The 18,697-nt window shown below is 49.6% G+C and overlaps 2 protein-coding genes across 7 annotated transcripts in view; one reads left to right on the plus strand and one right to left on the minus strand.

Moving 5' to 3' along the window:
- The window catches only part of Armc7 (armadillo repeat containing 7), a 33,953-nt gene extending 15,848 nt beyond the window's left edge, over positions 1 to 18,105 (minus strand). Inside the window, exons 1-3 of one of the 5 annotated variants that reach the window (XM_060386410.1) lie at positions 17,728 to 18,105; positions 17,494 to 17,637; positions 1 to 3,138 (exon numbers count right to left, since the gene is read on the minus strand). In XM_060386410.1, the coding sequence (XP_060242393.1) occupies positions 3,062 to 3,138; positions 17,494 to 17,637; positions 17,728 to 17,818 (312 nt within the window). In that variant the 5' untranslated portion in view covers positions 17,819 to 18,105 and the 3' untranslated portion in view covers positions 1 to 3,061. Of the gene's footprint in view, positions 6,459 to 17,465; positions 17,638 to 17,727 lie in introns of all 5 variants that reach the window. The other 4 variants (XM_021635465.2, XM_021635479.2, XM_060386412.1 and 1 more) reach the window with 4 other exon arrangements.
- Nt5c (5', 3'-nucleotidase, cytosolic) lies at positions 3,363 to 4,763 on the plus strand. 2 transcript variants are annotated; one of them, XM_021635494.2, is made up of 5 exons: positions 3,363 to 3,575; positions 3,807 to 3,907; positions 3,978 to 4,038; positions 4,217 to 4,331; positions 4,408 to 4,763. In XM_021635494.2, exons 1-5 carry the CDS (start codon positions 3,396 to 3,398, stop codon positions 4,536 to 4,538), a joined length of 588 nt encoding a protein of 195 aa, XP_021491169.1. In that variant the 5' UTR covers positions 3,363 to 3,395; the 3' UTR covers positions 4,539 to 4,763. The 2 variants fall into 2 exon arrangements, with proteins under 2 accessions (XP_021491169.1, XP_021491177.1); XM_021635502.2 differs by having other exon boundaries at positions 3,375 to 3,575; positions 4,436 to 4,763.
- Positions 18,106 to 18,697: the final 592 nt, after the last annotated feature.

Genomic DNA, 18,697 nt, shown 5'->3' on the forward strand with positions numbered 1-18,697 from the left:
TTGTCTTTTTTTTTTTTTTTTTTTTTTTTTGGGGTGTATATATGTGAGGGGAAGAGAGAGGGCAACTACTGTGTAGCTGAAGCTGACCTTGAACTCCTGACTCCACTGTCAAGTGCTGTATTGTATTGCCCTTGTGCCTAGTTTTTATGCAGTGCTTGAGGGGTAGAACCCTCCCTGGGTTTCCTGCATGCAAGGCAAGCTTTCTACCGACAGCTGCATCTCAGCCCTGTCTTTTTGACAGTTTGAATGTCCTTCCTGGACCTATCCTAGGAACAATTCCACCCAACGGTTTGAAAAGGCATTCAGAGTTAAACAGCATAATAAAAGTCCAAGGGGAAGTGGAATTTTCTTCCAAAAATACAGGCTAGGTTTTTTGTTGTGCTAGGTTTTTATTGTTGCTCTATGCTTTTATTGAGTTCACTTCAGCTTCCCACAGGCTGGAGTGCAGGTTTTCACCACCATAGCTGGTCAGGACAAGCTTTTCTACCTCTGATCGTTTGTATTAGACAGTAACAGTGACATTTAGTCTATTTTGGAGCCAGGGGCAGATGTAGGAGGCCCTGACTTTGAACCTCTGCCGCAGCCCGCCTTTTATGTGCGCAGGTCCTTTTTGTTCTTGTCACAATTGCTGTCCTATCAAAACCAAGGATCAAAGCTACCCTGAGATCTGTAATGTTAAGGTTCAGAGATGAAGGCTGCAAAAGAGAGTCCACATAACGGGATGCCCCTCAATCGAGGTGGCAGCAGGAAAGCGGAGGCGGAGGCTTTCTGGGCTCAGCAAACGGGAAGCTTCAGGTCAAACGTCATGTTGCAGTGTCCAGATCTGGCTTTAAAACCTGACTTGTCCGCCTGTGTTTTCTGACAGGCTGGGCTCTTTGCCATGCCTTCTGGGTGTCTACTTCCTTACTGGTGAAATGAGGCCTTGGAGCTACTAGGCATATCTTTGAGAAAGATTACAGGGCTGGAGAGATGTCTGAGCACTAAGACTGCTTACTGTTCTTAAAGTTTGGTTCCCAGCATCCGCTTTAGGTGGCCCCCAGCTGTTTAGCTCCAAGGGATCTGATGTCCTGACCACTCGCACCTATACGTATGTGGCACAGACATAAAGATCTTAGAAAAAGCATAGGGATTGCTAGGTTATAAAGCATTTTACATAGTGCTGAATTGGCAGCTGAAGCCTAGGATCATTTCAGTGTACTGAAGCAAGCTAGCATGAATGGAGATATGGCTTTCCTGGCCCTATAACACTAGGTGTTGTCTTATAGGGAGGGAATGTGTACCCACCTTTTCAGCCTCTTAACAAGGGTGGAGTTCCTGGGGAGGAGCTCCCTGGCTGGTGTTCTATCTTGATGGTTGGCCTTAACTTTTAGTATAGAGATAAGCACCTCATCATAGGCGTTCTGAGGGAGTGGCTGCTCAGCCAGTCTCAGATTGTTGGAGCAGATTTTAGGGGAAACACTTTCTGGAGGGGGTTCAGCACCTCAGGTTAGAAAAGAGGATCTGAGAGTCAGGCATGGTGGCACACACCTTTAATTCCAGCACTCAGGGAGGCAGAGGCAGGCGGATTGATGTGAGTTTGAGGCCAGCCTGGTCTACAAAGCAAATCCAGGACAGCCAGGGCTACACAGAGAAACCGTGTGGAGGGGGGAGAAAGGGGGAAATCTGTAAAGCCATATGATCTTCAAACTTTTTAAAAACAGGGTTGGTGTGCTGGGAGGATTGCTTAGTGGTTAAGAACATTTGCTACGGGGCTGGAGAGCTTGCCCAGCAGTTAAGAGCACTGTCTGCTCTTCAGAGGTCCGGAGTTTGGTTCCCAGCAACCACATGGTGGCTCCCAGCCATCTAGAATGAGGTCTAATGCCCTCTTCTGGTGTGTAGGTGTACGTGCAAATGACGCACTCACATAAAAAAGAAATCTTAAAACAACAAAGAGTTCGCTCCTCTTGAAGAAAAAACAGGTTCAGTTCTCAGAACCCACTTAGCAGCTCACAACTGGCCCTAATTCCAGAGCCCCTGGAGCCTACTGGCCTCTGCATGCATGAATATATATATATATGTCAACAAAACACCCACATCTTTTAAAGTATGGGGTGCGGTGGTACATGCATATAATCCCAACACTCAAGAGGGGCAGGCAGGAGCACTGGGAGTTAAATGCTCACCTAGATAGATAATGAATTCAAGACAAACCTGGGTGCATAAAACCGTGTTCCAAAGGGGGGAGGGGTCCACGAGGTGTTAGAGGAAGTCCAGGGTGAATAGGGTAAAAATATATTGCATACATTATGAAATTCTCTAATAAAAATATTTTAAAATAAATAAAAGTCACCCAAAGGATAGGAGAAACACATCTGAAGATGAACCTTTTAACGCCGTTTATGTGCGTTGCTTGGCTTAGTGAAAATTCAGTCCTAAAGTAAGGGCTTAACGGGTTTTTGTTTTGAGTCAGGGTCTTCACTGTGGCTGTCTTGGAACTCACAGCGATCCACCTGCCTCTACCTCCTGAGTGCTGGGATTCGTTGTTTTAAACTGGCTTTTCAAGTGAGATGTCCGGCTTCTGTCACAGTTAAGTTTAGGAGTCATGAGACAGCAGCGTGTGGCAGCGCTTGCCTTTAATCCCAGCAGGAGCAGGAGAATCTCTGGGAGTTTGAACCCCGCCTGTGCTACATGGTGAGTTACAGGTCAGGGGTTATGGGGAGAAACCCTTTCTTTAAAAAATAAAACAAAAGCTTTTAAGTCCAGCAATTGGGAGGCAGGGACAGCTGATCTTCGTGAATTTGAGGCCAGCCTGGTCTAGATACTGTCTCGATAAACAAAAAAACAAAAGCCATTAGATAGAGAGGAAGAGCCAGAAAGAGGGCTCACTCAGATCTGCAAAAACAGGTGTATATGTCAATGCTTAGCATTTTCTAGAAGGAAAGAATTTGAAATTTGAATTTGTAGGCGAGCTCGGTTCCACGGAAAAAGCAGTAGACTCAGACTGAAATCAACGCTGCGGTTTCAAAACAACTCTGGCTCATGAGTCCGTCTCTTGAGAGCCTAGTTCTTGCCCAGTTTCCTTTCAAGGGTCCTTCCCCCTTCCTTGAACTGGGAGCCTCACGATCTCAGAATTGGGGGGTGCTCCTGTCCGCTTCCAGCCTGGACAAGCAAGGGAGAGAGGGTAGTATGCAAGCATGTGCAGCAGGTTCCCTATTGCAAGGGTATTTCGGATCTCGGAGGTGGTGGGGAGGGGGAAGGGATACTGATTCTGCCTAGGAGCAGCGGTCAAGACCATCCTAGGTTCCTCAAGGGCCACGCTATGCAAATGAGCCGGGTCGGGTCCCGCCCCCTACTCGAGTCCCGGAAGCTTGTTTCTGGGACTGGCATCCTCCGTGCTTGTTGCCCCGGGCGTGGCCATGGCGGTGCGGCGGCCAGTACGCGTGCTGGTAGACATGGACGGCGTGCTGGCCGATTTCGAGTCAGGCCTCCTGCAGGGATTCCGCCGCCGCTTCCCTGGGGATCCGCACGTGCCGCTAGAACAGCGCCGGGGCTTCCTCGCCAGTGAGCAGTATGGAGCCCTGCGGCCGGACCTTGCGGTAGGAGGCCAGACGGGGACCCTCTAGTCCCCGCCCCTGATCAGGGCCATCTGGGTTCTATTTCAGGCACCCCCGGCTTGTGAATCCACAGTTCACCCCCGTGCCGGAAAGCTTGAGCGTGCCTCCCCCACATCCCCGAGCACCTTATCCCCAGCCTGGACTTATTGTGGGTACTCTCTGGGGCTCCCCCTGCTGGAAGGCAGGCGCGGGACCAAGATCTGTCTCTTTCAGGAGAAAGTGGTCAGTGTCTATGAAGCTCCAGGCTTTTTCCTAAACTTGGAGCCCATTCCTGGGGCAGTGGATGCTTTGCGGGAGATGAACAACATGCAGGAGTAAGGAGGGTAGGCAGGGGGCGGTGGGAGGACACCAGCGCCCTAGCTCTAACTGCCCTTCTCTCCGCAGCACGGAGGTCTTCATTTGCACCAGCCCACTGAGGAAGTACGACCACTGCGTTGCAGAGAAGGTGCTGGCGCCTGCGCAGATTTAGCTTTCCAAATTTGATTTTAAAAATAAGCCACAAAAGGGGGGGGGGGGAGAGCTGGGCAAAAGGGGTACCCGCGCGTTTGACGGCTTAGTCCCCCTTAGCCCCATGCCTCACTGATCCTAGCAAGTTCCACTGACTTTTTTTTTTTCCTATACAGTACCGCTGGGTGGAGCAGCACCTGGGGTCTCAGTTTGTGGAGCGGATTATCCTGACCAGAGACAAGACAGTGGTCATGGGCGACCTGCTCATTGATGACAAAGACACTATTCGAGGTTGGGCTAACCTGACAACCTCCAGGCATCTGGCCTGCTGGGATTAGGGAGAGGAGTAAAAATAACCAGATTACAGACCGCTTGCTTTGCCTTTCCTGTCCCAGGCCTAGAGGAGACCCCAAGATGGGAGCACATCTTGTTCACCTGCTGCCACAATCAGCACCTGGCTCTGCCCCCCACCAGGAGACGGCTGCTCTCCTGGAGTGACAACTGGAGGGGGATCATAGACAGCAAGCGAGCCAGCCTGTGAAGGACCCTGAGGTGGGTCGACAGGTTACAGTCAGGTGACTTTCTCCAAGCAAGGAGCCACTGTGACCTCCACGTGAACCAACTCTGCCTTCCCGCCCCTCTCAAGATGGCTACACCCAGAAGGCCCGCACAGAAATACAGTGGAAAATCAGTCAGTAGGTTTTTAATAAAAATCAAAATCAAGGCTCTGGTTCTTTGAAGGCCCTTTTTTCTAGGACAAAAAAATGACCAGTGCCTAGGGGGGACTCACTGCTATGAGGCCTTCCTCCTTCCCTCATCCAGTGGCTGTACTGGCAGCCCCCTCCACAACTTGTTGATCTCCTTCTCATTAGGTCTGCCCTCCTTTCACTCTTTCCCCTTAGTTTCATTTTGTTCCTCGCACTGGCAGAGGTGGGAGAGGTCACCAGTTACAGGATCTCGCTGTCCTTGTTACTTTTCTTTGTGACAGGTTCTTACTACTCCATGATCCAAGTTGACCAGGAACTCCCTAGGTGAGCTGGTGTCAAACTCAGGACTATCCTCCTGCCTCTGTTGAGCCACTGTGCTTGCTAGCATCTAGTTTCTAGATGTTGTTACTCAAGGTCTGCATCAGGGTCCTAAGGGGTTGGCAGCTGCTGCTGGAGGCTGGCGGCTCCTGGGAGAGTGGTGGGAAGCAGATCTGGATAGCTCAGGAAGGGTGCATGCCCAGGGCTTTCACCCAAGTGTCAGAAGGTCCAATCATGGCAGAGGGGGCCAGAGCAACTTTTCTGAAGAGACAAGGATGCTACAGTTGACAGCTGGTACATGAGAAGTCCACAGACTGGTGACAAGGAGAGCTGAAGTCACTGTGTCTATATCCCAGGACCCCATGTAGGGCCTTTCCAAAGAATCTAGGTGTACAGCTCCACACCCAGCTCTCCAGTCTTTCGTCTGCTCCTCAGACCTGGAGGGCCTTACTCCTAACGCTTGACAGCCATTTAGTGAACTGTCACTGAGCTGTGACAGCGAGGGGCAGAGGCTTCAGCTCTGAACTCCTTACATGGTGCCTAGTGGAGAGCAGAGTTGTGTGGACAGTTGTCTCTGGGCTGCAGAGCTACCATGTCAATGTCTACTATGCCCAGCCTCTGTACTGGAGGAGTCACCCCTCAGTACCTTCCCAGCTAGTTGGGTCTCTAGACCCAACTGATCTCTCTCCCACATCTCGGTTCTAGCAGCTACTTTTGAGTACACCCATGGGCAAAAGCTTTTTACATGAGGATGTTAGCTGGGCCCTGGGGTCACCAGAGTGGTCTTCTGTCTGTAGTTTGTTGAGTGCCAGTCCATGAAAACCAGACCTGCTTTGGTTTTCTCCTCTTAGCATCTCAAGTCTGGCTTCATCACTCCTACTGCTTTTCTAGGACGCAAATGTGCTCCATGCTCAGACTTTGTGCTGCATACAGCTGACGGGCACCACTTGGGCAGGATGGCCTCAAGATGCTATTAGCCTTCTTCTTCCTGTACCTGTGCCAGGACTGGTCTCAGGCAGGATCTTGGAGTCTCATGGCTGCTGTGGGGCCTCGTTCTTTGGCAGTGGGATACCCAGGGCAGAATGGGCCTGCTGGCTGTGTGCCTCAGCCACCTGGCTTGGGGAACAGAAGTCTTCTAGGAATATCTGGGCCAGGTTCCGGAGCCTCGTGTTGGCTGACAGAGAAAAGCGCAGCATGCACTGGACCACGGGCAGGGAGGTTAGCTCAGGATGGGAGCGGGTGCCCGGTGAGCTCAAGAACATGAGTGTGGTGACAGCAGATAACACCGTCTCCTCGTCAGGACTGGACAGGCAGTTGGTGATGAGTGGGATGCCCCCTGCCTGCAGGATGTGCTCCTTGCTGGCCTTGTCTGGGCACAGGTTGCAGAGGCCCCCTGGAGAAAGTCAAGGATGAGCCGGGGTCCTCTGGTCCTGGCTTCCTCTCCTCTCCACTCCCAGCTTCTCTCTGGCTAGTAAATCTTGGAAAAGTGCCCACAGCTAGGGAGAAGTCTGCCCATGGACAAGGACAGCAAAGTCACCAAGCCCCATTACTCTCCCGAGGCTTCAGGAAGTCTAGCCTGCCACAATTACTTATTTCAACTGAAACAGACACAAAACCATGCTTTACTGTTAACAGAATTCTCAAGAGTAGAAAAGTCCAGAGGGACAGACCAGTGACTCTGGATTTAAAAAGCTGTCAAGAGATGGCTCAGAGGTTAAGAGCACTGGGTGTTCTTCCAGAGGACTTGAGTTCAGTTCCCAGCACCCACATGGTGGCCCACAATCACCTGTGACTCCAGTTCCAGAGGCTCCAATGCCTCTTGTGTCTATAGACATCAGGAATGCATGTAGTGCATGTACATGCATGCAGGCAAAACACTGACATAAAAATAAGCCAGCATCTGCACAGGAAGTATGACCAAGAACCCCTCCCTCCATTCTCAGGTCAGGTCCCCTCATTCAGTGACCTGTTAGCCTTGGGCACAGATGCTACTTTTCTAGAGGAACACTTTGCTTAGCTCTGGCTCAATGCAGGAAGACAACTTCCTATACTCACTGACTCAGCTTCCAAACATCAGGGTTCTAGGCCCCTCTGCCTAGCTGACGGCATCTGCTGGAGATGAAGAGTAGGGTGAGGACCCAGGATAAGGACTGAGAGTTTCCAAGACAAGAAGAGTGGGCAGGGCACCAATTCAGTACCAGGTGACCCTCCAGAGCCCCTGGCCCAGCCCACATTCCTACAGCCTGCCGGCTATGAAGAGCTAAGAAGGGCCATGAAGCTGGGCACACGGGAGGCAGAGACAGGCAGATCTCTGAGTTCAAGGCCAGTCTGGTCTACACAGAGAAACCTTGTCTTAAAAAAACCAACCAACAAACAACCTCCCCTGCCCCTCCCCCCAAAAAGGAAGAAGAGCTATGGAGGAAAAGCAACACATAGGACTGGGGTTTAGTCAGTGAAGAAATTGCCCAGCATTTGAGTCATCCTGAGTTCTATGTTCAACATTGCCAGTCTCCCAAAATAGTGATAGTGAGAAAAAGTGAGGATAGTGAGAAAGAAATAGAAACTAGGAATTTCATGACATACTAAATATAAGTAGCAAACCCATTCAACAAGTAAGTTACGGTAAGCTTACTAAATGAAAAATCATATAGAACCTTAAAACTAATGTCTGCAGGCCAGAGAAATGGTTCAACAGCTGGAGTGTACACAGAACCTGAGCCTGGTTCCCAGCACCCCCACTGGGTCCTCACAGCTGCATGGATCCAGCTTCAGGGGATCTTGAAGACCCCTCTTGGCCTCTGTGGACACTGCCACTCACGCACAAAGTCTTGAGAACGAGTCTTGCTCTGAAGCATAGGTCAAGCCTCCTTGAAGCCTAGCCTCAAGCTCTCCTGCCCCAGCCTCCGGAGTGCTGCAGTTAAGTACCAACATGAAATTCTGCTTTTCCCTGCTAGGCATGGATACAAAGTACAGCCCTGTCTCAAAACAAAACAGCCAGGCTAAAGAGATGGTTTGGTGGTTAAGCATACTTCCTGATCTTCTTGAGGACCCAAGTTCTGTTCCCAGGACCTACACTAGGCAGCTTTCAACTGCTTGTAACTCCAGCTCCAGGGAAGTCAAAACCTTCTGTCCTCCACAGGAACCCATGGTATACACATAGCATTCACACACAGACATAACCCTATATATGAATAAAAGTAGACAAACGAAAAATACAAGGACAGGAGAGAAGGCTCAGCAGTTAAGACCATACAGTGCTCTTGTAGAAGACCAGGTTCTCCCACATAAAGCAGCTCACAACCACCTGTAACTACAGCTTTGTATGATCTGATGTGCTTTTCTGGCAACTATGCTAACATGGACCTACTCACACCTCCTCCCCTGACACAGATAAAATAAAACATTATCATCAACTTTAGAGCTGGGAGGCAGCTCAGTGAATGAAGTGCTTGCCATGTAGGCATGATGGCATGAGTGTGATCCCAGCACCCATAGGGATAAACCAGACAAAACTGTGTGGGCCTGTAACCTCTTCATAGCGGGGGAGGGGGGATGGAGGCAGGAATATGTGTGCATGCATGTGTTTGGTGAGCTCCAGATTTAATGAGATACACTGTCTCCAAAAGCCACAATGGAGAGCCACAGAAGACAACCCTCAGCATCCACCTCTGGCTTCCACACTCATGAACAACCATACAGAAAAAAATTTGTGTGTATGAATGTGATAGGGTCTCACAGTATAGCTCTGGCTGGTCTAGAAGTTGCTATGTAGACCAGGCTGGCATTAGAGATTCGTCTGCCTTTGCCTCCCACATGCTGGTATTAAAGTTCTGTGCCACCATGCCTTCCTACAACCCTTTACTTTTTTTTTTTTTTTTAATTAAAGAAAACAGACTTAGCTTCTTGTTCAGGAAAACAACAAATGGCAGATAACACCGGTGCAAGAAGCCCCCTCCCCCAGCCCCCCAGGAGGCTTCCAAGGAGGATTTGCCTTAGGGTTAGGGACTGAGGTAGTGGCCAGGAGAGGTAAAGCTGAAGACAAGAAGTGGATTTCTGTTACCAAGCTGGGCCTGGGCCACCTGGTTAAGGACATGAAGATAAAGTTCTTGTTCTCCCTGCCCATTAAGGAATCTGAGATTACTGACTTTTTCCTGGGTGCATCCTTGAAGGATGAGGTTCTAAAAATCATGCCAGTGCAGAAGCAGACACGGGCTGGCCAGCAGATACGGGCTGGCCAGTGGACCAGGTTCAAGGCTTTTGTTGCTATTAGGGACTACAATGGTCATGTTGGTCTTCGTATTAAGTGTTCCAAGGAGGTAGCCACTGCCATCCGAGGAGCCATCCTCTTGGCCAAGCTTTCCATCATCCCTGTGTAGAGAGGCTATGGGGACAACAAGATTGGCAAACCCCACACCATTCTGTGCAAGGTGACAGGCTGTTGTGGCTCTGTTTTGGTGTGTCTCATCCCTGCCCCCAGAAGCACTGACATTGTCTCTACACCTTGGCCAAGAAGCTACTGATGTTGCTGATGTTGGCCGGTATTGTTATATTGATGATTGCTACACATCAGCCAGTGCTGCACTGCCACCTTGGGCAACTTTCCTAAGGTTTTGATGCCATCTCCAAGACCTGCAGCTACCTGACCCCTGACCTCTGGAAAGAGACTGTGTTCACCAAGTCTCCTTATCAGGAATTCACTGATCATCTTGTGAAAACCCACACCAGAGTCTGTTCAGAGCACCCAGGCTCCAGCTGTGGCTACCACATAAGGGTTTTTATACAAGAAAAATAAAGTGAATTAAATCTAAAAGAAAACAGACTTAATGGTGTTAGGGATGGGGGAGGGAGAAAACACTGGGAGAAACTGCAGTTGGAGGGCATTTCAGGGCAAGGAGGAAACCTAGTGCAATACAACATCCATGGAATCTACCAGAGGAAACCTGGCAAAGGCTCCTAGTAACGGGGACGCGAAGGCTGAACTGTCATCAGGGAAGGCCTCAAGTGGAGGGAATGGGACACCAACCCAATGACAAAACCTTCAATCTACAGTTTGTCCTGCCTGCAGTGTCCTGGGAGCAGAGCCTAGTAGAATCATCATCAAGGAGACCAGAGAGACTTCATCCAGCAACTGATAGGAGCAGATGCAGAGTCCAGCCAAACATCAGGCAGAGCTCAGGAGGGGGAGGAAGAATTGGAGGAAGCAGAGAGGTCAGGGACAACAGGAGCACACGGCCCACAGAACAAATGACCAAGACTCATGGGGTCTGATGAGATCAGGGAGCCAGTAAGGGTCTGACCTAGGTCCTCTGCATATACGTTATGGCCAAGTAGTTTGCTGTTCTTGAGAATCCTAACATGGAAGCAGGGCTGTCCCTGACTTTTGTCTACTTGTGGGACCCCTACTGAGCTGCCTTGTTGTGATGGTATATGCCTGGTCTTACTTATTGTAGCTTGTTTTGCCATGTTTGGTTTATGTCCCTGGGAGGCTTGCTCTTTTCTGAGGAGAGGCAGAGGGGGGTGGGTCCAGGGGAAAAGGGTGATGGTGAGGAGGTGAGGGAGGGGAAACTGCAGTAGGGATGCACTATATGAGAGAAGAATAAAAATGAATTAAAAAAAAAAACTAGATTTAGGGGCTGGAGAGATGACTCAGTGTTTAAGAGCACTGTCTGCTCTTCCAAAGGACTCGGGTTCAATTCCCAGCACCCACATGGCAGCTCACAACTATCTGTAATGCCAATTCCAAGGGATCTGACACCTTCACACTAATGCACATAAAAGAAAATTAAATATATATATGTATAAACTAGATTTAGGATGGATCTTGCATTATCTCACTTACATAAAGTCACCCATGGGGACAGTGGTGAGAGCTGTGCTTGCAGGGGGCATGTGGGAGAAACAAGACACACCTTGACCAAGCAGCCGTTACATGTAGAGGCACATTCTTTAATGAACTGAAGGATTAATTAAGCTGCCACTTGTGTGCATTCACTGTACATTCGTTATACTGTACTTACAAGAGAGTTAAAAAAAAACAAAAAGGCGCGCGCTGGGGTGTGGCTCAGTAATAGAGTGCTTGCTTAGGTTCTTGGGTTCATCCCCAGCACCACCAAAAAGAAAGAAAAGAGCAAGTCCTGACTAGCTGAAGAATTTGCTTTGGACAGACAAAGACAGGGAAAAGAGCTAAAGGCAAGAGGCAAACGCAGGGCTCTGCAGGACACCAATAACCAGAGAACTCCCTGAAAGGCAGAACCTGAAATGAGGGAGCTGGACTTGGAGAAACAGGTGACCTGGTGCCACAAAGTAGGAGCTGGTGCTGGAAAGGGCTTTCAAAGGGATTGTCCTGGGGATTAAAATGGGTGAACTGGGCACCTGTGGACTGGGTGAGCTCTCCTTGAAGAGATCCAGGACGGTATTTCAACCTAAGGACTTGGAACACCAGGGCACATGGCTGCTGTAGCCTACAGTGAAAATCTTCCTTGGAGTGGGATGAGGTGGCACACCCTCCTAGCCTTGGCTACCAGGGCAGCTGAGGTCAGCCTGGACACACAGTAAACCTAATTCGCTCAAAAAATGCAAAAATAAGCCAGGTTGGGGTGATGCACATCTTCAATCCCAGCAAAGGCAGGCAGATCTCTGTGGCTGGTTCAAGGCCAGCCTGGTCTACAGAGAGTTCCAGGAAGGCCAGGGCTACACAGAGAAACTCTGTCTTGGAAAAAAGAAAATTAAAATATGAAAACAAAACCATGTCAGTGAGATTGTAGGTAAAGGTACTTGAGCGTGCCTGGTGACCTGAGCCCAACCCCAGGAGCCCACATAGACGTGAGAGGAGAAAACTGACTTTGACCCCCACATGCACATAGTGACATGTATGTACACCCCTCTCACATCACATACACAGTAATAATACAATAATTATTATGGGTGCATGTGCACCACCGCTCTCGGAATATGATATTGCTTTCTTTTTCATTATGTTGGCCAGGCTGGCAGGATATATTACATGCCAAGGATATATCCCAAGATACATAACTACATTAAAAAAAAAAAAAATCTAAACTATGGTTTACTGGGTCACACTTAAATTCCAGTAGGAAGCTGTGGCAGTATGTTTGCCCCAAGTTCAAGGACAGCCTGGATTACACAGCAAGTGGCAAGCTATCCTGGGTTACTGAGCATGACCCTGGCTCAAACAACTATTCAGATACTTACGCATGGGTTTATACATCCAGAAAAGGTCTGGAGAATGTACTAGAAGCTAGTTGCAGGAAGCATTACCAAAGTGTCTGGAGAATACAGAGCAGAGTGCACCGCCTGGCAAGCACCAGGAGGCCTCGGAGTCCACACCCTAGCACAGTAGCACAGCCACAGAAAGTGGGGGCACACAGTCTTAATCTTAGCACCTGGGGGAAAGGGCAGGCAAATCTCTGTGAATCTGAGGCTCGCCTCATCTAGATAGTGAGTTCCAAGCCAGCTAGGACTACTATATAAAAACAAACAGCACCCCCCCAAAGAATGAAAGAAAAAGCAATATGCTTGCATGCATATACAAATATATACATGCATGCACACATGAGACAAGGCCTTCCTGTGTAGCCCTGGAGGGCCTGGAACTCCTCATGTAGAGTAGGCTGGCCTTGAACTTCTGGAGATCTTCCTGTCTTTGCCCAGAGCTAGGATGAGATCATGCACCATCATGTTGGGATTACGCTCCTGAGTTCTGTAAATTTTGTGCCACACTGACCAGCTATGTGTCACATAAAGAAAACACACACACAAAACTGCTATGCCTAAAACAAACCTGCTTGGTCTCAAACCAGAGGGCGCCAGAGCTTCTGCACCAGGACTCTCAAGCAGCTGGGGCTGTGCACACATGACACTGTGCTTTACTCAAAAAGAAGAAGAACAGCCTGGCATGGTGGCACACGCCTTTAATTCTAGTGCTGTGCTTGAGAGGCAGAGCCAGGCAGATCTCTGAGTTCGAGGTTAGCCTGGTCTACAAAGTGTGTTGCTGGACAGCCAGGGTTACACAAAGAAAAAGCAGGAAAAAAAAAAAGATATCCTCCAAAAGAAAAAGACAACTCTTTCAAATGCCGAAAACATTAATTAAATCAAAAGAGAAACACACCGCTGCTTTCCAAAGAGGCTATAGAGGATTTAACCTTTGAGCACTACCACCACCTGGCGGCACAGATTTGTGCTGCAAGATGTAGGAATCCAAATTTAACCTGAATTCTCACTGGCGTGAATCCAGCCTGAGCAACAAAACTGCCAAGAACCCTGTGGTATCCTAAGAATTAATCAGTTTTTATAGAAGCAGAATTCTCATTTGGTTTCTCTGTATCTCTGGGTTGCCCTAAAATGGTACAGGTGTACAGGATGTTTTAAACTGGGGCTTCTGCTCAATTCTTTCATTCATTAATGAGTGTTTACTGAGATCCAGGCTTTATATCTGGTTCCTCGTAATTCATCTACTTCCTATCTAAAGTCGAAATCATGGGCAGCTTTTGTGTGACCAACACCACTGCCCACTGACTGTGAGTTCCTCTGTGATTAAATGTGGCCCTGGACTTTGGGCACTACCAGTTATAGCAGGCATGCTTCCCACCAAAGCTAACTCCTAACTGTGGCAGAGCGAGGATGAAGCCTTGGAGCTGAGCTTGGGCTCTGTCTGATGGGTCCCCTGAGCATAGAACTTGGAACCTGGAAGATTCCAGGTTAGGGTAACACCTGCTTCTGGTTTCCTGATAAGAAAAATAGGGCTTAGTCCCATTTGCTCTGCACAGGGGAATGCCACTTGTCCTTTCCTGGAAGTGACAGCCAGACCAGGCTTTGCTTGGCAGCAAGTGCCTTTCCCTGCTGAGCCATTTCACGGGCCCTTTTCACTTTTTAAACATAGTCCTTAAACTTTGCTAAATCTTCGGTAGTTCCTTTGAGCAATGTAACTTCAATTCTTTCACCTGCACCCCCGTCTTGGGTGTGTACTATTGTTCTTCAGCAACCTACTCTTTGAACACCCTCACTTAGACCCACATCATAGAAGATCTCATTTCTACTACCTTGCTAACTTTTCACTCTGACTCATCCTAAAATTCTCTCCCAGGACAGATTTTTCCCTTGGAGGTCCCTCAGGCTACCAGCAGGGTCCCATTGTCTCCTAGTTGCTAACAGCAAGTGTATCTGCAGGGTGGGAAGTGAGATCACCCGGGAAGAACAGAGCAGATACACACTGACCAGCTTGCCCTCACTGCATGCTAGTGCTGCAGGAGCTGATGGCCATGGCCTGTAGAGTAAACTAGCATCCAAGACCTGCCTGGGCATTTGCTATAGGGCTAACGTTCCACATTCCTACTGTTCCCTATCGCGCAGGACACTTTTCCAGAGGGCAAGAATCCCTGAAGGGTAGCTCCCTGATGAGACACTGCCCACCCGACCTGGAAGAAAGATGTTACCTCTAAAGTGGTCTGGATTCAGGTCCATAGGCAGGGGATGGTGTAGTTGCAAGCTATGACCCTAAAGGGCTAGTTACTTTTTTTTTTTTTTAAGATTTATTTATTTTATTATGTATGCAATGTTCTGCTTACATGTACACCTGAACACCAAAAGAGGGCACCAGATCTCATTATAGGGGGTTGTGAGCCACCATGTGGTTGCTAGGAATTGAACTCAGGACCTCTGGAAGGGCAAGCAGTGCTCTTAACCTCTCAGCCAACTCTCCAGTTCCAAGGGCTAGTTACTTAATTCTCTCAATAAGTGGCTTCTTACAGGTGACTGGAGGGAAATCACACACAGATGGTAACTGGATCCAGGCCTGTCTGATGCCCAAGTCTAGCTCATTCATGTCAAACTCACCACGCAGCTTGCCAACAGACACTGGTTTGGGTTCTGGGAGACATAGCCAAGGGCAGTCTGACCCAGTCTCTTGCCTGGTTATTGAAAAACCAGTCAGTCCTTCATAAGGCTTCTGCATCAAGTCAAGGCCATTTCAGGTCTGCCTCTACGCTTTACTTCCATCTTCCTCCCCATGCCAAAGCATCTGAGACCTCTGAACTACAGAGATGAGAACAGCCAGACTTGCTTCTCAGGGAGACCACCACCAGGGACAGAGACTGGAAGCTCCAAGGCGACATGGCACTCTCAGCGGCAGAGCAGATGCTTGGCAGTGCTCCCCTCTAGTGCCAGAGGTCTGAGGAAGGGAAGTGACAACAGCCATTGAATCTGCTTCTAGGTCCCACTGGGACTCTCCTTTTAAGTTGCATAAATGAACATAAGAACAGTGGAATCCATACAGCGTTCCAGAGATTCAAGGCTGAGAGCTGGAGCTGGGCTTGAGACTGGAGACTTAGACAGGGTAAACATGGAAAGCCATAAGGAGAGTGTTTGGGAAAAATAAAAGTGATGAAACTGACAGTTGCGGAGACCAGGACAGTCATCTGCTCAGGAAAACTGCTTAGAGAGCAGACACAGGCCAGACCCAAGTTTCCCATGGAGCCTCCAAGATGGCAGAGGAGGGTCTTAGGCGCTATGCTGGGAGCACTAACTGCCTCTTGGGGCTGAGGAGCCAGCAGGGCAGATGCTGTTTGTAACCTGCAGGAATGGCTGCTCTGTAAGCGGGCAGTTTCCTCCTGAGTCAGCAGCCTATGTTAGAGGGATTCCAGGGGTTCCCTCTTGCACCTCTCAGTTGCTGTAAGTGACTGTGCTAACTGCTGTGGCCTCAGAGGGGCTAAAGTCTGTAGTTGGTGGCTAGTTACTGAGGAGGTAGAGGGAACTCAGCCTCTGTGCTGCAGCAAGGCTGTTTGGTGGTACAGTTGCCATAGGGACACCCAGGTTCTGCAAGCAAGCCCAATAAAATCAGGGGATGTCCAAGTTGGTGGGATCTAACTGATTGCCCCTGGTGCCCTACAGGGAAGGAAAAGATATCTGCTTACACCTCTCCTGGCAAAGACTCTCCCACACATAGACGAAAGAGATTTAAGAGGCTGGAGAGATGGCTCCCTGTGTAAGGGCACTTGCTGCCAGGCTTCACAACCCGAGCCTCAGCCCTTGATCCCACAAGGCGGTGGGAACACTGATGCCTGCATGTTGCCCCTGGACCCCCACATCCCCGTCACAACACACAAACACAGATACATCATTTAAGATAATTTACGTAGTAACTTCCTTCCCAAGAGTGTACTATGGAAAGGGGGAAGGAGAGTAGCTTCACAACAGAGACCCCTGCCAACAGTCCCTCGGCCAGGTCACGAAGTCTCAAGCTAGCTACGTCACACTGACACTGAATGCTCCTAACATGATGTGTTGGAAACAGCACCTTCCTTTCACATCAAAGTATAACAAAAACACCAGTCACGCTGATCATAGCAGCACATGTCTTTAACCTCGGCACTAGGTAGGCAGAGGCAGGTTGATTTATATAGGAAATTGCAGGCCTGTCTCAGAAAACCATACTAAATAAGACATGATGATTAAGTCATGTATGTCACATGGGTATTAGGAAAAAATGAAGGACATTTGAACAATAGAAAGCTTTGGCTAATGACGATGTATCAACACTGGCTCATTAATTATAACAAACGTATCGTACTCTGTAGATCAGGCTAGCCTCGAACTCAGAGATCCACCTGCCTCTGCCTCCCAAGTGATGGAATTAAAGGTGTGTGCCACCACTGCCTGGCTAAAGTGGGAACTCTTTTATCTTTGGAATCTCTCTCTGTATCTTTCTCTTTGCTGAGAAAGAGTCTTGTGTAGCTCGAGGCTAACCTGGTCTACAGAGTGCGTTCCAGGAAGGCCAAAACTACACACAGAGGGACCCTGTCTAGAGAAGCCAAACAAACAAACAAAAATCTATCATGAATAATTCAAAAATTACAATCATACAACTGCAGGAGTCCTAAGCTAGGGATTCTAAGTCATCTTTGATTCTCTTGACAGTGCACTATACAAGAGCAAACTCCAAACTTCTTTCAAAGCAGCTTCAACCCATTTCCTTGCTCATTACCTCGCTTCTTTTCTTTTTTAAAGATTTACTCATTTTTTATGTATATGAGTGGTCTGTCCGCGTGCACACCCACATGCCAGAGAGGGCATCTCCTAACCGCTGAGCCATCTTTCCAGCCCACTTCTTTTCTAGGAGGAAGGAAAGACACTGACAGAGGAGCTGACAGTGACTTCCAGACCTGTTCTGGACTAGCTGTGACCTGGGACAACGGGTGGAGGAGGAGATGGCACAAACATGGGAGGTCAGCGCTGGCAGACGAGATTCCTAGCCCAAAGACTAGTTTGTTTTGTTTAGTGTCAGTATCTTACTCTGTATCCCAGGCTAGGACTTCAGCATCACATAAGCTGGGTTTACAGGCGAGTGCCATCACGCCTGACTCCCTCTTGTCGCACTAGCCCATACCTGAGGCAGGGGGCGGCCTAGCCCTTACCAATAGCAAACTTCACCAGGGTTTCATTCTCTTCTGACAGCGAATCGAGGAATAAGTCCAGGACTTGCAGTTGCCGTAGATACTGGTAGTTGCTCGGGTCATAGGCAAAGTTGGCAAGGTTAGCGAGGACTTGCTCCTTGGCGTCTGCAATGGGAAGCGGCACTGGGGTCGGACCTGTGCGGTTTCGGCGTCGGAGCCCTGCCGCATCCCTCGCGCCCACCCCACACTTCTTACCTTGGCTCTCGGTCTCCTGGAACTCCGTGACCAGCGCCTGCAAGTAGCCTAGCCGCCCGACGTGGGGGTCTACCTTGGGTTTCTGTGCCATGGCTGAAGTGGCGAAGGAGCCGGGAAGGAAGCAGCCGCGAGGCCGCGGGAAACCCTCGCCTGGATCCTGACCTGTCCCCGCGGCGACAGAGCGGCAGGCTAACCCAGTGGTGTCCTGGGTTCCGAGTCTGCAGTGATTGGCAGCTGGAGATGCGCTGGGGGGGGTGGGTGGGCGGGCGTCTCAGGGTCCTGTCGGAGCCGGGTTTGAAAACTGAAACTCAACCCGGGTGACACGCCGGGGATCTCTGGAACCGGAGGCACACCCCTCACCGAAGTCTCCACACCGCTTCCGGGCCCAGGGCGGAAGTCGCTCTAGCCCCGCCCCGGGGAACGGAACGGGCAGGACCACGACGGGATTGGGCGTGGCTACTGAGCGTAGTCTCCTGGGCTTCCCGCGCGATTTCTGGAGCGCTGGGCTTTCGGTGTCGCTGCGTGGACTTTGGGGATGAGGGAGGAAGGAAAGAGAGAGGGAGGGAGGGAAAGATAGATGGGACTGATGGACGGGCGGGCTAACGGACCTTATGGTCATCCAGGACTCGGAGTTTGAGGACAGCCTAAGAGAGTTCAAGGCAAGCCAGGGCAACATGGCAAGACCCTGTCTACAAAACAGAACCTCTCTCAAACCCGAAACAAGATCTTAAGGTCACAAGCAGCATCAGGGAAGGAGGCAGCTTTGCCATGCTGTCATCGTAAAGGTGGAGGACGTAGGCAGTGAGTTTATTTAGGGTAAGGGTCAAGGGCTATGTGCTTAGCTCTGTGTATGGTACCAGGGACCCCAGGTTACAGCAGAATGGCTTATATACTTCGCCCTTCCCTGGCCCGCACCTCTGGGTTCAAGTCCCTGTGGCCAATCCCTGCCCAGTGTCAGCCTGGTGCAAGA

Source organism: Meriones unguiculatus, chromosome 7 (assembly GCF_030254825.1).
Source record: "Meriones unguiculatus strain TT.TT164.6M chromosome 7, Bangor_MerUng_6.1, whole genome shotgun sequence".
Taxonomy (NCBI): domain Eukaryota; kingdom Metazoa; phylum Chordata; class Mammalia; order Rodentia; family Muridae; genus Meriones; species Meriones unguiculatus.

What these genes read in the sequence shown, in the direction of transcription:
- Nt5c (XM_021635502.2), top strand. Translation starts at nt 3,396, where the DNA reads ATGGCGGTGCGGCGGCCAGTACGCGTGCTGGTAGACATGGACGGCGTG. An exon ending in CCCTGCGGCCGGACCTTGCG is followed by an intron (nt 3,576 to 3,806) that starts GTAGGAGGCCAG and finishes TGTCTCTTTCAG; the next exon opens with GAGAAAGTGGTCAGTGTCTA. An exon ending in ACCACTGCGTTGCAGAGAAG is followed by an intron (nt 4,039 to 4,216) that starts GTGCTGGCGCCT and finishes TTTCCTATACAG; the next exon opens with TACCGCTGGGTGGAGCAGCA.